This window comes from Salmo salar, chromosome 25, assembly GCF_965601325.2.
Source record: "Salmo salar chromosome 25, fSalSal1, whole genome shotgun sequence".
NCBI classification, from domain to species: Eukaryota; Metazoa; Chordata; class Actinopteri; order Salmoniformes; family Salmonidae; genus Salmo; species Salmo salar.
In genome coordinates this window covers 14870756-14893890 of record NC_138315.1, presented here as the reverse complement: position 1 = coordinate 14893890, position 23135 = coordinate 14870756, and the positions used below count along the sequence as shown (strand labels likewise).

At 41.6% G+C, this 23135-nt stretch overlaps 1 protein-coding gene across 1 annotated transcript in view; it reads left to right on the top strand.

Annotated features, from left to right (window-relative positions):
• The window catches only part of LOC106586202 (STE20/SPS1-related proline-alanine-rich protein kinase), a 34247-nt gene extending 12119 nt beyond the window's left edge, over positions 1-22128 (top strand). The window contains exons 11-18 of the mRNA XM_014173210.3: positions 405-527; positions 1345-1386; positions 1940-1996; positions 3515-3582; positions 15720-15772; positions 17475-17543; positions 17936-18000; positions 20130-22128. Coding sequence (XP_014028685.1) covers positions 405-527; positions 1345-1386; positions 1940-1996; positions 3515-3582; positions 15720-15772; positions 17475-17543; positions 17936-18000; positions 20130-20204 — 552 coding nt within the window. The 3' untranslated portion in view covers positions 20205-22128. The remainder of the gene's footprint in view (positions 1-404; positions 528-1344; positions 1387-1939; positions 1997-3514; positions 3583-15719; positions 15773-17474; positions 17544-17935; positions 18001-20129) is intronic.
• Positions 22129-23135: the final 1007 nt, after the last annotated feature.

Here is a 23135-nt window from a genome sequence, read left to right as displayed (position 1 = left end):
CTTAGCCCTAGAATGCTGGGTGCTTCCGCTTAGATTAATCCAGAGTTAGCTTCTTATTAAGGAGTTTTTGTGTTTTGTTTTCTCTGTGTTTCGTTTTGGTGTTCTCTGTTCTTTTGTTTTCTGCTAGCTCATAGCAGCCGTTTTGTAGACCTTAAAAACTCTCAGAGAGGAATCCAAGCCCAAGCTAGTGTTTGTGCAATGTTTGATCAATTCAAATGCACTCTCATATAATACGAGTGTATATTTCTAAAATACTACAAACTCATATAAGACAGATTAATAACATTTGATGTTGTGTTGACTTAGTGAGAGAACCTCAGAAGGGGTATGCTACTAAATGTGTTTTTTCTCTCCGCCCTACAGTTTGATGGTGTGTGTTAACAGTTGTGCTGTGTTTGGCCCAGGTGAGGAGAGTTCCAGGGTCCAGCGGCCATCTGCACAAGACGGAAGACGGAGATTGGGAGTGGAGCGATGATGAGCTGGACGAGGGGAGCGAGGAGGGCAAGGCTGCTGTCAATCAAGGCAGGGTAGGTGAGACCATGACAAGAGATGTGCATCCAAACTAAAGCCACAGGCTGGAGAAAAATGGGACAACTACACTCGTAGGGAAAAAAAGGTGCTATCTAGAACCTTAAAGGGTTCTTCAGCTGTCCCTGTAGGAGAATCCTTTGAAGAACCCTTTTTGTTTGCAGGTAGAACCCTTTTGGTTCCAGATAGAACCCTTTTGGGTTCCATGTAGTGTAGAACCCTTTTGGGTTCCGTGTAGAACCCTTTTCGGTTCCGCGTAGAACCCTCTGTATAAAGAGTTCTACATGGAACCCAAAAGGGTTCTCCTATGGGGACAGCCGAAGAACCCTTTTGGAACCATTTTTTCAAAGAGTGTAATGTTGAGGACATGAAATTCTCCTGTTTTAGCCTTTGTACAGTCCTAGATCCTGCATGGATCTCTGTGAGAGCAGTGAGCTAGCTGTCACTGGAGTCACATGTCACTAGCGTCACAAGTCACTATAGGTAGTTGGTAAGGGTTTGAAGATGGCTGTAGGGGGCTGGGGAGGGAGAGGGGAAGACAGCCATGATCAAAGATCAAACGTTTATTTGATATAGATGCATAACCTGAATGGCTCTTACAGGGAATAATTACACAAGCAATTATGTGACAAATGAAATGCTGATAATGATGTTCTGTCTGCTTCAGCTTTGAATGTTCAGTTGCCTCTCCTACATTATGCTAATTATTCTGCAGGGATTGAGTTCTAAGGTGATTGCGCGCTACACCTGGCAGTCATATTTAGATTTGTCAAGACTGAGAAGATCATTTTGTTTGTGTTTGATATTGCCTTCCAGTCGCGAAGGGTCAGAGAGGAGAACGAAGATGAAAACGAAGACGTAAGTTAGCTCTTGTCTGTTCTATAAACAAATACGCAGTACATGGTTTATCATCGTTAGTGCCTTTTTGATATCATTGAGACAGATCCTCAGGTGAAACGTGGGGGAAGATTGATTTCTATAAGTATCTAAACCTGCACATTGACAAGGTTAATAGACTTACTTTGTCCCTGTTTCTTCCTGTGTAATTTGATTCCTTTACAAAGGGCATCATTGGAAAATCCAATTGCCGTCCTTAACAGGGAGCAGGTTGTGTATAAATGATTAAATCTGAAATTAACCTAGTACGTCTCACCCGCCACAATCTCTCGGATCCATTGATTTTAGCAAGGGTGAAGGTGTGTGCATGCTTGCTCTATTTGATTGATTGTTCAAAAACAACAAAATGTTTTACATATTGATTGTTTTTTATTGACTTCTCTGTTTGCTGACTGAGATGAGCGATGTCTAATCCTGTGCAAAGATTTGTTATTGCTAACGATGCTCCTCTATAGCACAGAAAAGGACTAATATATGTTATATCTCACTATATGCCTTTCGTTTTGTGCCACAGGATGAGCAGAATGCCAACATTGTTCCCATTGAAGGGCTATCCATTCAGCATCCACAGGTGAGGCTTTCAGGAGCAGCAGCAGAGGCAGATGTTATTTGCCATGATTCAGTGACCTTGATGCACCACTGAGTGTGTGTGTGTGTGTGTGTTTGAGTGAGTATGTGCCAGTATCCCTGAGGCTCATGGAGGGGCCCTTTCAGCAGTAATAAGTCAGAGTAAATGGCCGTCCTGCTGACACTGCCAGCTCAGGGCTTAGCTGTTAAGGTTACCACAAGCTCCACTGCGTGCGCGTGGGTGGAGTGGGATTTTTGGAGTAGGGGACACCTTTTGGTAACGTGATATCCTCGCCGGTCCCACTCCTGTTCACAAGGGGGGGATAGCAAAATATTTAATTTTTGTCTTTTCGTTTTGTGAAAACGAAAAGACAGCTGGCAGCCTGGCGGGTTTAGCCTGGCTAAAAACATAGCAAGCTAGCTAGACTTTTAGCGTCCCACATCTCCATGTGAAATAATCAGATTTATAATTTAAAAAAATAACCTCAAACATAACCTAAAACATTATCTCAGTTTGATATGCTGCTTTTGTAATCTTTCCCATATCAACTAAAAATAAAACGTAATGTTTTGGTCATTGAGAAAAAAGCACATGGCTAGCTAGTTGGCAAGTTCTATAGTTTCACAATAGCCTGTAAAAAATTGTTATTCATTCTTAACAAAATACCTTTTTGGGTGAATTCTTGTGTTGTTGTGAAAGCAAAAAAGAGTCTTGTCTTGCTGTCTTCCCTTTCTAGCAAGTTCGCTAAACACTGCAAGCTTGATAACCTTTTAGCTTCCCACATCTTCATGTAAAATAATCCGATTTATAATGAAATAATATGCCCTGGCAAATATTCCTATACTTGCCGGTGTAACGTACAACGTTATCCTAGTTTGATATGCTGCTTGAATGTATTCACACAAGTTTTGGTTCACTAGCCTGGAATCAATAGTTAGTACTTCTAAACAAATATTCTTATACTTTCCGGTGTAACCTACAACGCTATCTGAATTTGATATGCTGCTTGAATGTATTCACACAAATTTTGGTCCACTAGCCTGGAATCAATAGTTAGTACTTCTAAACAAAATACATTTTTTGGATGAATTGATAAGGCTACATTGTTGTTTGAACAGTCACTGAGATTTTATTTGCTTATCAATACAAAATAGACTACTTTGATGCGTAGCCTGTAGATCAGATCAAGGAACCAAGCAAGCTTCATTGCCTACACAACACTGCCCCCGTGGCTACAGAAAGTGTGATACGGCTCGAGGCCATAAGTGCTACTGTGGTTCTTACTTTGTTGAGTCAGGGCCTAGTCAAAGGATTGTGCCTCCTCAAAAACAGAACTCAATGATCTTGTCAGAATACATCAATACAATACACTGTATATATTGAATGTATTTTGTGTGATATAACTGATGTATTCTTCTGTTGCTTTTGTAGTTTAATCAGTGTATATTCAGTTATATTTTTTTTATGCTCCAGGAGATATTGAGTACTTTCTGGCTTTATTGACTCACTCTTTACTTACAGGTTCAACCATTTGAGAAGAACACAGGGCCCTATATTCAAGGTGCTCTAAATATGGTCCTAAGGCTAAGGTAAGCAGAGTCTCAATTTGGCCTCATCCTCCTTACATCCGTTACACCCAAACAGAGGTCTGAGAATCACTCAACATGTACCCTGCTGCTAATAGACCTAATGATGACATAATGATGTCTTGGCTCTCTAAAGAGATGATCTGACTTAACCAAGGATCTGGTCTCTCTAATCTGGCTGAGAGGTTGGGTTGGAAGAGGGAGAGCGTTACACTCGATTGACTTTCCATTGGCCCCGCTCCACATTACTGTGTTCTCAGGGACTGAATTAGAGGGCTGTTAATGACCTGCGCTGCCACCAGACTTAACAACACTGACCTGATCTGACTTCACCTTCATTTCAGCTAGTCCAGACACTTTCAGCCACTGGGACGTATCTGCCAGGTTAAAGACCTATTGCTAAAAGACAATTCAAGGCTGTAGCAAGACTTGTGACCAGTATGGAATAGGTTTAGTATTAGATTTAGGCTCAGACTTATCACTCTTTATATATTTTGTCCTTTTATCATACATGTATGAAAACTAGTGTAATTTAGGCTTCAGACTTCTCTAAGCAGTCAAATCCTTTCCCAAGAGGATGGCAGTTTATATTTATTACAATGAATTTAAATCCGTTTTACTTCCCCCACAGCAAAATGGAAGCAGGTTTGAACACCATGTCTGGAGGCAGGTTATGCAAGGCAAATGTGCAAAACTGTGACGCACGTACACACACACACACACACACACACACACACACACACACACACACACACACCACACACACACACACACACACACACACACACACACACACACAGATGTCTGCCACAGACATAGACAATGGAGTATTTCTGGACAGTTTGAAGTCTGCCTGCTGCCCCTTGAAGAGCAAAATGCAGTACTGGGTGCAGTGTAGCATAGTAGGCTCTGGGTCGATGAGATAGCAGGCAGCATCTGAAGGGCCCTCCCCAGGCCCACTGCGCAACACACAAAACCATCCCCTCCACTGGCTACTGGAGAAGTGTAATTATTCTAACCTTTACATGTAAATAAATGGACTGTTCTGTGAGCAGTGGGGCTGTAGTTATTTGTCAGTGGCCGTGGTTCTATTCATTGCAGCCATTTCAGGCTGTTTTCCTTGGCAGTGTATGGGGGGGCGATGTATCATTTGCTAATAAGTGGCTTGCTGTATGTGCTATGTATTAAACCAATCCTGCTCTGCTCTGAGGGCAGTCTCGCCACAGCAAAAGGATTGCAGTGACGTGTGTCTTGGTAGATTAAGTCAAAAGTAAACTGACAAGATCCACACCTCTGATCTGTGCTGAAACAGTCAGTCCCTGTCATGCAGCAGCCAAAGGAGAGCAACACATTTATCAGGACTCTCAGTTTACAAGCCCTCCTTTGGCTGAAGGACTTGTTCAGATAAACTCAAATGGCTTTAGCTTAGCCTCTTCAACTCCCAATCTCCCATAGAGCAATAATGGGGCTTTGTTGCAATCGGTTTTGACACTTTATGTAGAATTATGATGTGGATATATTTGCAGAGAGATTTCTATATAACCCCATTTAACCCATGAACTGTAAAAGCAGTTCTGGGAGCACTTGAAAGAGCATTACATTACATTTGATTCGCTGGGCTGAATTACATTGGTGACATTGCACAGCTTTTGAATATGTCGTAAACTGGTTTAATGCCATACTGTCTTTTCTCCGCAGTCCTGAGTCCGTGCACTAAAACAAGTGTTCCATTATAACACCATCATCTACACTCACCATCGCTTTTCGCATGACAGAAAATATGTTTGCCACCACAGTTTGTAATGCATCAGCCTAAAGACGTCTAGTGTACCCAGTCCCCAGAGGATCAGGAGATGACATGGTCACTGGTCAGACTATGAGTGACAAACAGGTCCTTAAGCAGATACAGTAAAAAGGGGGAATACTTTTGAAGCGTGCCTTTTGGATGCAGCCATACTTTCGAGGACAGATGCAGAGAACGACAGACCTCTTTGTCTGAGAGGACGGGTGGAACAGATGTTAGAAATTCAGCAACGTGACTTTAAGTCTGGATTGTCAACCAATGGGTTGACATGTCTTTAGTGAGAGCTTGACAACAGGATTAAGGCTTAATAAAAGTCAGAGTTGGAGCGAGGAAAAAATACAGAGGGCTAGGAGGTCCCTGTAGAAAATGTACTGAGGGTACCGAGGATGCATGTTAGGTGAAAGGAATCACAGAAAGGAATGTTATTTTGAATAATTCATAGGACATCCCCAAGGAGCTTAGGAAATGTTTTCATACAATTCTTACATTGTTTCTTTGCTGACTATCTAGTTAACATAATAGTAGGACAAGTGAGATAACTGCCGTTTATTTCCATTCAAAGTGAATTGATGTTGTGGAAAAGAGACGGGGATATTGTTGGAGCTATCTAACCTGATTCAACCTGAAACCTATAGCATTATTAAAGCCCATGTGGAATAGTGCCAGCTTTGTCTCTTTCCAGTCACAATGGCATTACAGTAATCACTCTCTTCTAGACACATCTTTATATTTGAATCAGCGACTGATCGGCAGTCAGATGGGACACACCACATTCCACCAAACATAATATTACGTTATACTCTTCCATACAATAGTAGCTAGATGTATCTAGTTGTTTTTACAAAAGAATTGTGTTGACAAGTTTCTTAGGTTTCAGTTTTGTAATCATAATAATCAATGCAGATTCAAATGTAATTATAGTTTTAATCCAACAATTGCTTCGCTAAGAGTAAACCATGAACAGAGCTCTGGTGATATAAGTGCTGCATCGTGTGGTGGTGGGGTTCTCTTGGGTAAAAATACAAAACTAATTTGAAAAACGTAATTGCATCTGAAAGAACAAACACAAGACTATATAAATTCTCCTCCCAAAACTGATAAGGATGTTAAGGCTGATTAGAAAGGGATTTATGCCAGCGTGAACCCATAAATTAAGGTTCTTTCGAGAATTGTATTCAGATGGGATGCTATGGTTAGTTGACCATGGTTAGGGTTGCAAAGGCAGGGTATGTTACTGAAAACGTTCTAAATTTACATGGAAACTATCAGAATTTTGATATCTATCGAGGATTTCATGTAATCTATCACAGGATATCTAGTGGCCGTTATGGGTACTTCAGATTATCTAAGGCGTCTGTAATTATGTCTGGCTCTCTGTGTGGCCTTATCACATGTAAAATATATGACATCATTAAATAACATGATTTAAAAAATAAAGCAGAATGACAAAGCTGTAAAACATCCTAAATATAAACCATCAACTTAGTGAATACCATTGGTGCTTAATATGAGGATTTCAGCATAATATCCTTTAAAACAATTTTTACACTTGTATTTATTTGATTAAGTCTAGGTATTTGTTGTCAATATTTTGGCGGCAAACTGGTGGGCACTTGTGAAGTCAATAGTTTAGTTGGGGGACTTGGAACCGGCAGGAAACTTCAATTAAAAGACAATAAGAACGACAGGAAAAGTTTGAATGACCTGGGAGTTGAAATGTTTTATTTTGTACAGAAGAAATTGAACATTTGCTCCATGAAAGAAAGACTACTTTGGCACAGATATTGATGTTTCATCCTCACTGGCAATTGATTGCTGATTTAATAGGGGATGTAATCATGGGAGGAAAGAAGTCAGACAACCAATAGAGCTCCAGGCAGATGTGGCATATTTATTCCGTCTGTCCATGGGCTGGTGTTATCATGCCCATGCAGCCCACCCTGCCTTGTGTACACTCAGACAAAAAGTTTTGATTATTGTGTGCTGCCGTGTGTAAACTCATTCATTAAAACCCATGAGGAAGTCAAATTACTCTCCTTTATTTTGACAGCCCGTTCATGTAGTGGGCCCGTTCATGTAGGCTTTTCCAAGGCCGGAGCTCTGAAGTACTTTCCCTCTGACCCCAAACACTCCCCAGTTTACCTTCAGATGTGTGTATTGATTGTTTGTTGGTGTTTTAAGAAATTACCTCCCTGTCAATGCCACACGGGATTTAGAGTTCTCCTGTGTAGTCAGGGGCGGACTGACCATCTGACATTTCGGGCAAATGCCAGATAGGCTGGTCCATTTTTAGCCTGGTGGGCCTGTCTAACTTTATTTTTTTGGGGGGGGGATTATAATTAACTGGCTAATAATGAGGGCCTCAACAAATAAAATGGGCAGGTGTGTGGTCATCGAGGGGGGAAAAAATGTCAGTTGTGGGGGCCCCAAGGAAAAAAATGGGCCGGTGTGTTAGAAATGTCAAAGCCGATTTCTGGTCACTGTCAGTCCCTGTGTGTAGTCTATACACAACAGACCATCTGTTTACCTGGCCTCGGTCTTGAACTGCAGTGAACGCTCTCAGTGCTAGAGAGCTTAACAGCTAACTTTCCCCAACATACCAATCATAAGTCTGGACAGGACACATTGCAAACAGCTTAGGTGGCAGAGTGCAGTTCAGAAGTATTAAATTGTTCTATAGACAAACATTACTTGAGTTACTCAGGGGACCTGGGAGTGATGACATTCTGTCATGTTCTACAGTGGAGATTCTCCCCTCCATGAATGGCACTCTCTCTGTGTTTGCCAGTCAAGTGTTTGCCTGAGTCCCCATTGCCTACCAGGGGAAATCTATTTTAGTAGATAGAAGACCTCTCTATACTAATTATTTCAGCTCATACTTTACCTGGTAAACACTCCAATTGCCCCAATGCTTGTTAGTGCCCACTGACGTCTCTGGTGATTCATTTGGAAGGTGTGGGATGTTGGGATTTGAAGATGACTGAGCAAAATCCTGGTTTATTCTGTCGGTTTATTCATGGCTTATTCTGTCCCTGTGCTGATGGGTTGATAATAACAGTTATTTAAGAAAATCTTAACACTCCTAGTAAGACTCTGGAAGATTAACGTTTTTAAAAGAAGCAGATAAAATCCCTAAAACTTCTAAACGGTTTCTCAATCTGTGTGTGCGGCTTAGCTCCGACTGTCCTCTGCGATCTATCTACCTCCCACAATGTAATCTGACAGGGACTTTCCAGGAATCTGCTGCCGATCTCTCTGGAGGAGGACTTAGTTGGTAGTTGGAGACGCAGGGCTCAGGCCCTCTGCCACAGATGTGGCCGCAGAAACACTTTCAGCACGCTCACCCACTGTCCGTGGATGAACTGGAGAGATCTTACTCATCCTAAACTCAAGTTTCACCCCTGACTTCTCTCTAGCTGTGAATCTGCAGAATTGGACCAGTAAAGTTGACTCACAGGCAGCTGATGGAAATCCACTCCTACTTCTCTTCCTACTGCCTCTCTCTCTCTATCTCGCAGAACTAAGTTAGCCCTCACAGATGTGTCGGAGCATGTTCCTTACATGCAAAATCTCCTGTAAAATGTAGGTCTAGGGCTAGCAGGCGGGCTTAGATGGATGTGATTTATGCATCTTAATTACAGCCCAATTTAATCCCACTCCTACAACGCTGTGTACAGTATCCTGCCCAGCCACTCCCCTCCTTTTGAAGCTATCAGTCATTGTGCTGTTGTTATAATGACTCCATGTACTGTATTAATGCCAATGTTAGAGAGCATTTAGATGGGGTAGTACAGTGTGAAATTGACATAGGATAGACATGCAGATGGACTTTTATGCATCATGTCGGTTTTAGGAGGGGCATCCTCTTGCTGGTTTTAAGTTGCTGTATAAGAAAGCTGTATGAATTAGTAGGCTGCTTTAGTTCTTAGCCAGATGGGAGCTCGGAGCCAAGAGAACTCACAGACAGATGTTACCTTCACACGGTATGGAACTACTAAAACTACAAGTCCCTTTTTACATCATTATCCTTAGCCAACCTTCTGCTACTGTAATACTTCTATCACCCTCTGAAAGATTAAAATATTCTACCTGTTTTACATTAAATCAATTATACAACGCATTTGAGCTGCTATATTCCGTGTTTCAGCTGCATTTCAACACTTCATTTGACCTTAGGAAAGGATCGGGCATGTGACAAATATGGAAATTCACTGGATGGCCTTTATGGAGTAATTTATCTATTTTATTCTCCTAAACCAGAGCTATATACACTGCTCAAAAAAATAAAGGGAACACTAAAATAACACATCCTAGATCTGAATGAATGAAATAATCTTATTAAATACTTTTTTCTTTACATAGTTGAATGTGCTGACAACAAAATCACACAAAAATAATCAATGGAAATCCAATTTATCAACCCATGGAGGCCTAGATTTGGAGTCACACTCAAAATTAAAGTGGAAAACCACACTACAGTCAAAATGAGGCTCAGTAGTGTGTGTGGCCTCCACGTGCCTGTATGACCTCCCTACAACGCCTGGGCATGCTCCTGATGAGGTGGTGGATGGTCTCCTGAGGGATCTCCTCCCAGACCTGGACTAAAGCATCCGCCAACTCCTGGACAGTCTGTGGTGCAACGTGGCGTTGGTGGATGGAGTGAGACATGATGTCCCAGATGTGCTCAATTGGATTCAGGTCTGGGGAACGGGCGGGCCAGTCCATAGCATCAATGCCTTCCTCTTGCAGGAACTGCTGACACACTCAAGCCACATGAGGTCTAGTGTTGTCTTGCATTAGGAGGAACCCAGGGCCAACCGCACCAGCATATAGTCTCACAAGGATCTCATGAGGATCTCATCTCGGTACCTAATGGCAGTCAGGCTACCTCTGGCGAGCACATGGAGGGCTGTGCGGCCCCCCAAAGAAATGCCACCCCACACCATGACTGACCCACCGCCAAACCGGTCATGCTGGAGGATGTTGCAGGCAGCAGAACGTTCTCCACGGCGTCTCCAAACTCTGTCACGTCTGTCACATGTGCTCAGTGTGAACCTGCTTTCATCTGTGAAGAGCACAGGGCGCCAGTGGCGAATTTGCCAATCTTGGTGTTCTCTGGCAAATGCCAAACGTCCTGCATGGTGTTGGGCTGTAAGCACCACCCCCACCTGTGGACGTCGGGCCCTCATACCACCCTCATGGAGTCTGTTTCTGACCCTTTGAGCAGACACATGCACATTTGTGGCCTGCTGGAGGTCATTTTACAGGGCTCTGGCAGTGCTCCTCCTGCTCCTCCTTGCACAAAGGCGGAGGTAGCGGTCCTGTTGCTGGGTTGTTGCCCTCCTACAGCCTCCTCCACGTCTCCTGATGTACTGGCCTGTCTCCTGGTAGCGCCTCCATGCTCTGGACACTACGCTGACAGACACAGCAAACCTTCTTGCCACAGCTCGCATTGATGTGCCATCCTGGATGAGCTGCACTACCTGAGCCACTTGTGTGGGTTGTAGACTCCGTCTCATGCTACCACTAGAGTGAAAGCACCGGCAGCATTCAAAAGTGACCAAAACATCAGCCAGGAAGCATAGGAACTGAGAAGTGGTCTGTGGTCACCACCTGCAGAACCACTCCTTTATTGGGGGTGTCTTACTAATTGCCTATAATTTCCACCTGTTGTCTATTCCATTTGCACAACAGCATGTGAAATTTATTGTCAATCAGTGTTGCTTCCTAAGTGGACAGTTTGATTTCACAGAAGTGTGATTGACTTGGAGTTACATTGTGTTGTTTAAGTGTTCCCTTTATTTTTTGGAGCAGTGTATATACAATTAAAAAATATATATATATTTAACCTTTATTTAACTAGGCAAGTCAGTTAAGAACAAATTCTTATTTACAATGATGGCCTACCAAAAGGCAAAAGGCCTCCTGCAGGGACGGGGGCCTGGGATTAAAATAAATAAATAAATAAATACAATATAAATATAGGACACAACACACATCACAACAAGAGAGACAACACAACACTACATAAAGAGAGACCTAAGACGACGACATAGCAAGGCAGAAACACATGACAACACAGCATGGTAGCTGCTAATGCTCATGCTAATGTCTGAGCAGAGATGAGATGATGAATTTAAGGAATGAAAAATAATAATGTCATCAAAACTAAGTAATATACACAACTAAAATATTTTATTATTTCTTAGTCATGTCCTTTTTTTCCATTGATATCTATCCAATGTGGACCTGACACAGACAATGGAATATTTTCAATGTTTTGGCAATTGAATGTTCACTATTTTGGGATTTGGAATTTCTGTGTATAAAGCTGTAAAATCATTGTAATGTCATTACTTCATAATGCATTAAATGTTGAAAAAAAATATCGACATTGAAAACCGTGATCTTTTTTAAATAATTGAACTGAAACCTAACCAACCTCAAAAAGCATTAATCAGCACTAACGAACAACGACAATTACACTGTTTGAGTGATTTTAAACGTTGTACATTATTCTGGTCATTCCACTGCAAGGACACTTCAAATCCAAATCAAACCTCCAAATATGTCAGTCTTACACAGCCGCAAGTACAAGATTGCATTAGCACAGTTTCCATATCAACTTCTTGGAACCCATTGAGATTTGTCTTTAATGGACTCTATTCCTGCTGACACATGGTATCAACAGTTTCTTAACATAATCATGATAGCCTACTTCTCGAATACTTTTCTGAAAGTGTTATTTTCCCATTTACATTTCTGGCATTCATGATATTCCAAGGAGTAGGACAATCCAATCACGATCAGTTCTCTGTTGTTGATTTGGTTCAGTAATTTTACCTGCTGTCTTGCTCACGTCACGATCACGTCATAATAAATTCAGGTATGTTTATCCCTGTTTCGTTACGTTTGCTTACATTTAAGAAATGTTTTTCAACAGAATCGGTGGAATGAATACATCCCTGATCACACACCAACACAGTTCACTTTTATAGCAGGCACATACAAACAGCATGATAATTCTGCCCATTGTAGAATTTATTCTCGAATCTCCGCGCTCTCCTCTTCATCTTTTTCCTTAGCTTGTGGACTTCAGTGCACAACACATCAGCTATCTGTGACCAGGTGAAAAAACCTTTCCAAGCCAAACATTAATATCATAATTGCTACACACAGCCTACATCGTTGTCACCATATTAGCTACTGTCATAGCTAGTCAAACATAGCTACTAGAACTAACTCGTTAGTAAACCCGCTTCAATCATGCAGTACAGTGGTCAGCAAGCAGTTTAGCAGTTACACAAGTGGGCCCCAGTGGCAATAAATTCATAAAACCAAAAGCTTACCTTGACTTGGAAGAGTTCCAGTGTTGGATAGCATTAGCCAGCTAGATGGCATAGCATCCCTTTCTGTTTGAGCCAGGTGTTTGAGTAGGCTAAACTTGCTAGCTGCAGTCACTAGCTAAGTGAAAGTGGAAAAAATACAATGAAATATAGCTAGCACTTTCTCTCTCTCGTGTCTCCTTCATTTTGAAATAAATTAATTTGTTCAAAACTGTTCAAATATTGTCTTCCTCTCTTTTGTAGTCAACAACTCACCACATTTGATGCACTGCAGTGCTAGCAAGCTGTAGCTTATGCTTTCAGTATTAGATCAATTATTTTGAAAGGGTGGACAACATGTCAGTCCATGCTGCAAGAGCTCTGATAGGTTGGAGGACATCCTCTGGAAGTTTTGTATTGAAGTCAATGTACCCAGAGGAGGACGGAAACTAGCCATAGTGCTAACTTACAGAGTGTTGTTGAGGCTACTGTGAACCATTATTGCAAATCAGTGTGTTTTAATCAATTATTTGGTGACATTAGTATAGTTTTATCTAAAAAGGATGACTTTTTTTAATGTTTCAATATATATATATTTTTTTAATTCACTGAGGATGGTCCTCCCCTTCCTCCTCTGATGAGCCTCCACTGCTATACATATACAGTACCAGTCAAAGGTTTGGACACACCTACTCATTCCAGGGTTTTTCTTTATTTTTATTATTTTCTACATTTTAGAATAATATTGAAGACATCAAAACTATGAAATAACACATATGGAATCATGTAGTAACCAAAAAAGTGTTAAACAAATCAAAATATATTTTATATTTGACATTCTTCAAAGTAGCCACCCTTTGCCTTGATGACAGCTTTTGGCATTCAACCAGCTTCATGAGGTAATCACCTGGAATGTATTTCAATTAACAGGTGTGCCTTGTTAATTTGTGGAATTTCTTTCCTTCTTAATGTATTTGAGCCAATCAGTTGTGTTGTGACAAGGTAGGGGTGGTATACAGAAGACAGAACTATTTGGTAAAAGACCAAGTCCATATTATGGCAAGAACAGCTAAGAGAAACAACAATCCATCATTACTTTAAGACATGAAGGTCAGTGAATACGGATCATTTCAAGAAAGTTTCTTCAAGTGCAGTCGCAAAAACCATCAAGTGCCGATGGTTGAAACTGGCTGTCATGAGGAGCACCACAGGAAAGGAAGACCCAGAGTCACCTATGCTGCAAAGGATAAGTTCATTAGAGTTACCAGCCTCAGAAATTGCAGCCCAAATAAATTATTCACAGAGTTCAAGTAGCAGACACATATCAACATCAACTTTTCAGAGGATAATTACTGCACAGAAACCACTACTAAAGAACACTAATAAGAAGAGACTTGCTTTGGCCAAGAAACATGAGCAATGGACATTGGACTGGTGGAAATCTGTCCTTAGGTCTGATGAGTCCAAATTTGCGATTTTTGGTTCCAACCGTTGTCTCTTTGTGAGACGCAGAGTAGGTGAACGGATGATCTCCGCATGTGTGGTTCCCACCGTGAAGCATGGAGGAGGAGGTGTGATGGTGTGGGGGTGCTTTGCTGGTGACACTGTGATTTATTTAGAATTCAAGGCACACTTAACCAGCATGGCTACCACAGCATTCTGCAGCGATACACCACCATCCCATCTGGTTTGCGCTTAGTGGGACTATAATTTGTTTTTCAACAGGACAATGACCCAACACACCTCCCGGCTGTGTAAGGGCTATTTGACCTAGAAGGAGAGTGATGGAGTGCTGCATCAGATGACCTGGCCTCCACAATCACCCGACCTCAACCCAATTGAGATGGTATGGGACGAGTTGGACCACAGTGTGAAGGAAAAGCAGCCAACAAGTGCTCAGCATATATGGGAACACCTTCAAAGCATTCCAGGTGAAGCTGGTTGAGAGAATGCGAAGAGTGCAAAGCTGTCATCAAGGCAAAGGGTGGCTACTTAAGAATCTTAAACAAATCCAAATATATTTTACATTTAACACTTTTTGGGTTACTACATGATTCAATATGTGTTATTTCATAGTTTTGATGTCTTCAGTATTATTCAACTATGTAGAAAACAGTACCATTAAAGAAAAACCCTTGAATGAGTAGGTGTCCAAACTTTTCACTGGTACTTTATATTTATATTCCTGACTCGGAAATTGCTTATTTTGTGTGTATTGTTAGGTATTGCTGCACTGTTGGAGCTAGAAACATAATTTTGCTGCACCTGCGATAACATCTGCAAAATATGTGTATGCAACCAATAACATTTGATTTGATGACATTGTAGTCACCACAATAGACTATATACAGTACGTAGAGGAGTTTTGCCCAACCTGTACAGTATGCATGTTCACCACTGGTACACAGACCACAGTGAGGGTTTGGTCAATGCACAGAGAGGCTGCTGTTTACTATAAACATCAGTCAGCTGTTTTTTGGCACTCTTCATGAGGCTTACCCCCATCATGGCAACTCAAAATAATCACATTTATTGGGCTTTACAGTGCAGCCTATTTAGTATACATGAGTCATGTGCGAGGATAAACATTTTAGCACTAATGCTACACCAACTGTGTCGTCCTTAAATAAATACAGGTGGATATTACAGTAGCTAGAAGTAACACTGACTTAAGCAGTTAGTTAGGAAAACGATGTGCTTAACATGGCCCAGTGTGTGAAGCCTAGAGACACGTAGAGTTAAAGTGTCGATGTGGCAGACGGGCTGTCTCTTTCCACTCCTCCATTCCTGGGGGTCTGCTTGTCAGGATCCTTTTCAGACAGTCTGAATCAAATAGAACACACAGGGACTCTTGGCCTGGTCCCAGATCTGTATTGTAGCCAACTCCTCTGACTATTGTTGTCATGCCATGGAGTTGTAAACCACAAACAGGCTAACCAGGTCCTGGACCCACTGTCTGTTCACATGTGACACATCTTAAATACTTATCACCTTCCCATCTCTCTCGCCAGGAACTCCAGGAAGGAGCTGAATGACATCCGGTTTGAGTTCACCCCTGGACGAGGTAAGAGGTGCACACAATGAAGAAGCTAATGTTAGAATGTGGTTGTTAGCACCATTTGGTACTGTATTGAAGTGTACACTCGTGGCCAAAAGTTTTGAGAATGACACAAATATTTATTTCCACAAATTTTGCTGCTTCAGTGTCTTTAGATATTTTTGTCAGATGTTACTATGGAATAATACTGAAGTATAATTGCAAGCATTTCATAAGTGTCAAAGGCTTTTATTGACAATTACATGAAGTTTATGCAAAGAGTCAATATTTGCAGTGTTGACCCTTCTTTTTCAAGACCTCTGCTGCATGCTGTCAATTAACTTCTGGGCCACATCCTGACTGATGGCAGCCCATTCTTGCATAATCAATGCTTGGAGTTAGTCAGAATTTGTGGGTTTCTGTTTGTCCACCCGCCTCTTGAGGATTGACCACAGGTTCTCAATGGGATTAAGGTCTGGGGAGTTTCCTGGCCATGGACGCAAAATATCGATGTTTTGTTCCCCGAGCCACTTAGTTATCACTTTTGCCTTATGGCGAGGTGCTCCATCATGCTGGAAATGGCATTGTTCGTCACCAAACTGTTCCTGGATGGTCGGGAGAAGTTGCTCTCGGAGGATGTGTTGGTACCATTCTTTATTCATGGCTGTGTTCTTAGGCAAAATTGTAAGTGAGCCCACTCCCTTGGCTGAGAAGCAACCCCACACATGAATGGTCTCAGGATGCTTTACTGTTGGCATGACACAGGACTGATGGTAGCGCTCACCTTGTCTTCTCTGGACAAGCTTTTGTCTGGATGCCCCAAACAATCGGAAAGGGGATTTATCAGAGAAAATGACTTTAGCCCAGTCCTCAGCAGTCCAATCCCTGTACCTTTTTCAGAATATCAGTCTGTCCCTGATGTTTTTCCTGGAGAGAAGTGGCTTCTTTGCTGCCCTTCTTGACACCAGGCCATCCTCCAAAAGTCTTCGCCTCACTGTGCTTGCAGATGCACTCACACCTGCCTGCTGCCATTCCTGAGCAAGCTCTGTACTGGTGGTGCCCCCGATCCCGCAGCTGAATCAACTTTAGGAAACGGTCCTGGCGCTTGCTGGACTTTCTTGGACGCCCTGAAGCCTTCTTCACAACAATTGAACCGCTCTCCTTGAAGTTCTTGATGATCCGATAAATGGTTGATTTAGGTGCAATCTTACTGGCAGCAATATCCTTGCCTGTGAAGCCCTTTTTGTGCAAAGCAATGATGACGGCACGTGTTTCCTTGCAAGTAACCATGGTTGACAGAGGAAGAACAATGATTCCAAGCACCACCCTCCTTTTGAAGCTTCCAGTTTGTTATTCGAACTCAATCAGCATGACAGAGTGATCTCCAGCCTTGTCCTCATCAACACTCACACCTGTGTTAACGAGAGAATCACTGACATGATGTCAGCTGGTCCTTTTGTGGCAGGGCTGAAATGCAGTGGAAATGTTTTTGGGGGATTCAGTTCATTTGCATGGCAAAGAGGGACTTTGCAATTAATTGCAATTCATCTGATCACTCTTCATAACATTCTGTAGTATATGCAAATTGCCATCATACAAACTGAGGAAGCAGACTTTGTGAAAATTAATATTTGTGTCATTCTAAAAACCTTTGGCCACGACTGTAGTACTGTATGTCACATGTTAACTTTTCACCTGGTTCTAATGTTGTATGTTATTCTCTCCATAGACACTGCCGATGGGGTTTCCCAGGAACTATTCTCAGCTGGCCTTGTCAATGGACACGATGTTGTTGTCGGTAAACGTTTCATCCTTGTTTTCTGATGTAATGCAGGGCTTATTTAAACCCACATGCTTAGCATGTATCCTCCATACATAGGTCAAACACGTGTAAAATACTTGAAAGTATTTGAGGTGCGCTTGATTTAACTCGGAGTTGGTACATTTGGGACTATTTTACCGGGCGAACTAAATCAAGTGCGGTTCAAGTATTTAAACGTATTTGACAAATGTATTTGACCTAGGACTGGTGTTTTCAAAATAATCATATCCCTCTCAAAGTCAATGAGAGGTATAAGAGCAGCGATGTACAGTGTTGATTTATTCATCATATGATCTATGGTAGATAATCTGATGTGACTGTGCAATAACATTAGTAACACATACTCTATATATGACATTACCTTTCAGTTGCTGCTAACCTTCAGAAAATTGTAGATGACCCGACTACCTACAAAGTGTTGACCTTTAAACTGGTGAGTGCCCAGATGATAAATGTCACACCACCTCATGTCTCAAGCTGGCTACGGTACATGAAGTAAGAGGGACGCTTCCAAAAACCAGAACGTCACATCACACAGATTGATTGACTTCCGTAACTCTCAACATACAAAGAAAATATGTCTCACTAACACCAATTAAGTCACAATGCTTTAGGGTGGTGGTGTCTGGAAATACTGACACATTCAAATCCCAAATGAGCAGTGGCGCTAGAGAATGGGAGAAATCTGTGATGACAGTGTCGCGGCACTGACTTTGTCCTCTAAGTGAAATAACTGATGGTTGACATTCCTAATCTGCACATATGCTTCCCTCTGTGCACACCACTATGTGATTGATCGACACCGAGCGGAACAATGCAAATTCTCTACAGAGAGGAATTAAGGGAGCAATTAATGCCACTCCCGGTGGGTTTGCTGTAATATTAGGGCTATTCTTTAGCACCCTTTTGGAAGGTGTGGATGAGGTAAACAACATCTGTGCGGTTGGTCACAGTGCATCACTCTTTGACCTTTCTGCCATGTACGTCTTATCAGCAGCTGGTGAATGCCGCTGGAGATACTCCCTGGTGTGCAGAACTGCATCAGAGGGGTTAGTGCAGCAGCATCCAGACTGTGCTGCTGGCTGGGGCATGGCTGGTTAAATATATTGGCCAGAGCACTTTCCCATTTCAATTTGTTAACACAGTGTTCCAGTTCCAGACGACACGAAATCACACACAGCCACTCAACTCCAAATATCGACTAAAAACACTGAACTATGTTTGTGGTTTCACTACACATGCCGACAGTGAGAATAATTATCTTCGCTCAGAGAACAATTCCCGAACGTTTTACCAAGAGGGTTTATACCACAGGATAGACCCACCAGTCTATCCGGGGAGTGACAGAACCTCTCTCCATTCTCCGCTCTAAATTGCTGGTGGCGGGCAGACATCAGGCCACTGACTCACGCTGTACCACTTCCAGGGGGATAGCGATGTGAAAAATATACATCAATTGCCTCTCAGAGACTGCACTCAAACCAATCTGAATGCGTCTGGCCAGTAATAAGGCATCTGTGTGGGTCAGCATAGGAGCATAACTAGTTTATAATTTAGCCATATTTAGCCGCACTCACTCGCTAATGAACTATCAATAAAATACCACTTATATTTCAGCAAAAGCTCCTCTAGTTCTGAAAGGGCTTTTGTGGAGTTAGCCATGCCAATAACTCAAGTGAAGACAAAATAATTCTCTGTTTGTTGTATTCTCTTTTTTCAAACGGCGTGTCTTATTTACAAAAAGCCTTGAACATGATAGGGAGCTTTGTGAGACTTCTGGATCACTTTTAGCTGTTCCTGGCAGTGAAAACCCCCCAGGTCTCAGGATGCCTATATCGTCCTGATTAAATGCAACACAGACCTGTGCAACATAGTCATAGAGCTTTCAACAAGGAACATATCCAATCTTTCTCAGTGCAAAGCAGAGCATGGTAGATTGCACTGCAACCCTTCACAGTAGAAGCTGTTGCATCAGAATATTATTAGTTATTAGATTAAATGAATACCTGAAGGGAAATTACAGTTGTCTTTGTGCATGTTACATTGCTTTGTGTCACATGATTTCTAGTAACAACAGTAATGAACGATACCTTGATGTAGTAATTAATAGAGCTGTTAAAGACGTCGTCACGGGTGATACGAAGCATTTTCTATTATCAAATGGAGGAATTACATTGTTCTACCACCTTGGCTGTAGGTGAAATAGTGTAGATACTTTTCAAAGCTCTCGCCGTAAATGTTTCATTTGGCAAATTATCTTTTGAAGGACTGTAATTCCTCCACTCTGCTCTCATGTCTTCGTGGCCCTGTAACAAGGAGACAAATCTCCTGTACTTCAAGTTTTCTTGGTTTATAGGATTTTAAGAGCAAAAGAGGTCAAAATAATATTAATCCGTTAAATAGTGGCTTACTACTTAAAGTAGGATCAGTGCCAAAACCAATCCTTAGTGTTGGGGTACAGCTGTTCATTGGGTGTTGGATTATGTCTGGTAATGTTGTTGTGCACGCAAGTGTTAGGATTTCATGGCCCCCACCAACCTTGTTGATCTGTTCCTCCATCAGGTCTCTGGCTGTGATGACACTGAGATCCCAGACAACGTGAAGTTGATTGGCTTCGCCCAGCTGAGTGTTAGCTGATGCTCTCCTCATCGTTGCCATAGCAGGTGAGATGGAGGAGTCAGGTCAGAGCAGACAGTCAGACAGACGCCCCTTCCTTTCTTCCATTCTCCCCTGCCCCGATGCCCAGCTCTGTCACAGATCCACTCCGCTAGCTCCTCCCGCCCCGCCCTGCCACTGGCTCACTGCCCCCTCCGCCCCCCAGGCTAGGTCATGTGCACGGAACAGGATTCAGCCAAGAAAACTAAAGATGTTCTCAGGTGGTAATAGCTGGGGATAAAACAAAGTGGCTTAGGGGTTGTGTTTTTTTTATTATGTTACTTTGCTTTCAGCGAAGCTCTTACTATTATTTATTGAAATTATAAACTTTTATTTGTTTCTCACCGTTATGTTGTCATGGTGACAAATATTTGCTTCTTCAACTTCCATTTCACAGACTACTCATTTGAGATCAAGAAATGTTTCCCTTAGCTCTGTGTTGTAGTCCCTCTTCAGAATGTAAGATTTCATTTGATGGAAGAAGCACATTTTCATGATAACATTATGAACGTTGTAAAAGGAATGAACTGTACTGTGTATAGATGAACGTAAACCAATACATTGAAGGGACCCGTTTTCGTTGAAAGTGAAGGATAGGTGAAACTTGAATGCTGCTGTGTGTAATGTGCTGCTTATTCATATGACAGTGTTGATGCCTAAAAATGATAGAGGTGCCTTGTTCATTGATCTGTGCCTAAGAACGTAGGTAATGTGTGAGACCGCGAAAAGAAGAACTTGTTTATGTTGGTTGATTTAAGACCATTTCACAAACATACATCTGTATATTCCAGCAGTGATACAACTCAATGGTAGTATTTTCTCAAGTCAATAGTTATCCTCTTAAGGACAAGCTACAATGCACTTTTGGGGCAGAGTATATGCACCTGACAAAACAATGCTTAGCCCTGGGAGACTCACGTTATGAATTGTAATGAGAATTTAACCTGTATGCTTTGTCGTCAGACAACAATGGTCATTTGAAACATGACACAAACCATAATCCTGTAATATGCTTCAGCTGATGTGTTTTCGGAAGCCAAATGAATTGATAAAGGGCTCTATTCGATCAGATCCGCTTTAGCCAGCATCCGCATAGCGGTTGCTTTGTTGGTGTCGGAGGTGGAACTGCGGTAGAGCTGTCACATCCACAAGTGGCTGCTGGCATTATACCTAAAGCGGACATTGCCATTGGTGGCACCAAGTCACATTAAGAGAAATGCCATGCAGCCTCGTTTACAATTTCGAACACTGGAATGTGAGATGTCATCTACACCTCGATTAGACTGGTAGAAATGAATCGTTTAATGATTTTCTATTTGAGCGTCGTCATATCTATATAGCCTACACTTTCTCATTCTGAACTTCTAATGCGAGTGGGACGGGTGTGGCTTCGTGACTATGATCAAGAGCAGCTGCTCACCGATTTGACAGCACCAACTTAGTAACACTTATGACACCTCCAGATACATCAGCTATGTGGGTGTGGGCTACCGACGGTTAATGCTTGATCTGATTAAATCTAGGCCAAAATCTTGAAAAATGTAGTTTCTTGCTCTGTCTTACTACACTACAAGATGTTTTTTCCTAAATATATTAGTCTGAAATGTACTGTATAACAATGCATCTGCAAACGAAACCCAAAGGCAACTATTGAAAGGTTGATGAGCCATTTGTTTGTCCAAACAAGTACAGTAGCTCTAAATTATAATTATTTTCTAAATTGAAGTGGAAAATAAATATTAACTTGTACTAAATACGTTATTTGAATAGGTAAATGATTGTGTTTTTTATGTACAGTATGTGTACCATTTCTGCATATTATCTTTGTTCCCTTTCTGTAATCGGCCGATTAAACATTTCTGCAGAGGAGCAACAAATAAAAATGAATTGCAATTATTAAAACTAATGTTGTGTTGAGTTGGTTTTCATTTTCACTACAATAGATGTTGATTTTCTTAAAAGTTAACTGACTGAAGAAATCCTGTCCAGATTGTAAAACATTACAATGTTCTAATGCAGTGGTTCCCAAACTTTTTATAGTACTGTACCCCTTCAAACATTCAACCTCCAGCTGTGTACCCCTTCTAGCACCAGGGTCAGCGCACTCTCAAATGTTTTTTTGACATCATTGTAAGCCTGCCACACACACACTATACGATACATTTATTAAACATAAGAATGAGTGTGAGTTTTTGTAATAAATAATAATATAATAATAATCAATAATTTTGCTCTTTATTTAACCATCTTACATATAAAACCTTATTTGTTCATTGAAAATTGTGAATAACTCCCCACAGGTTAATGAGAAGGGTGTGAAAGGAAGCACATAACTCTGCAATGTTGGGTTGTATTGGAGAGAGTCTCAGTCTTAAATCATTTTCCACACACAGTCTGTGCCTGATTTTAGTTTTCATGTTAGTGAGGGCCGAGAATCCACTCACATAGGTACGTGGTTGCAAATGGCATCAGCGTCTTAACAGCGCAATTTACCAAGGCAGGATACTCTGAGCGCAATCCAGAAATCTGTCAGTGGCTTCTGATTAAATTAAATTTTCACAGAACCACTTGTTGCAACTTTGAGGCTCTCTTGTTCAGATATCGGTAAGTGGACTGGAGGCAGGGCATGAACGGGATAACGAATCCAGTTGTTTGTGTCATCCGTTTCAGGAAAGTACCTGCGTAATTGCGCACCCAACTCACTCAGGTGCTTCGCTATATCACATTTGACATTGTCCGTAAGCTTGAGTTCATTTGCACACAAAAAAATCATACAATGATGGAAAGACCTGTGTGTTGTCCTTGTTAATGCAGACAGAGAAGAGCTCCAACTTCTTAATCATAGCCTCAATTCTGTCCCACACATTGCATATAGTTGCGGAGAGTCCCTGTAATCCTAGATTCAGATCATTC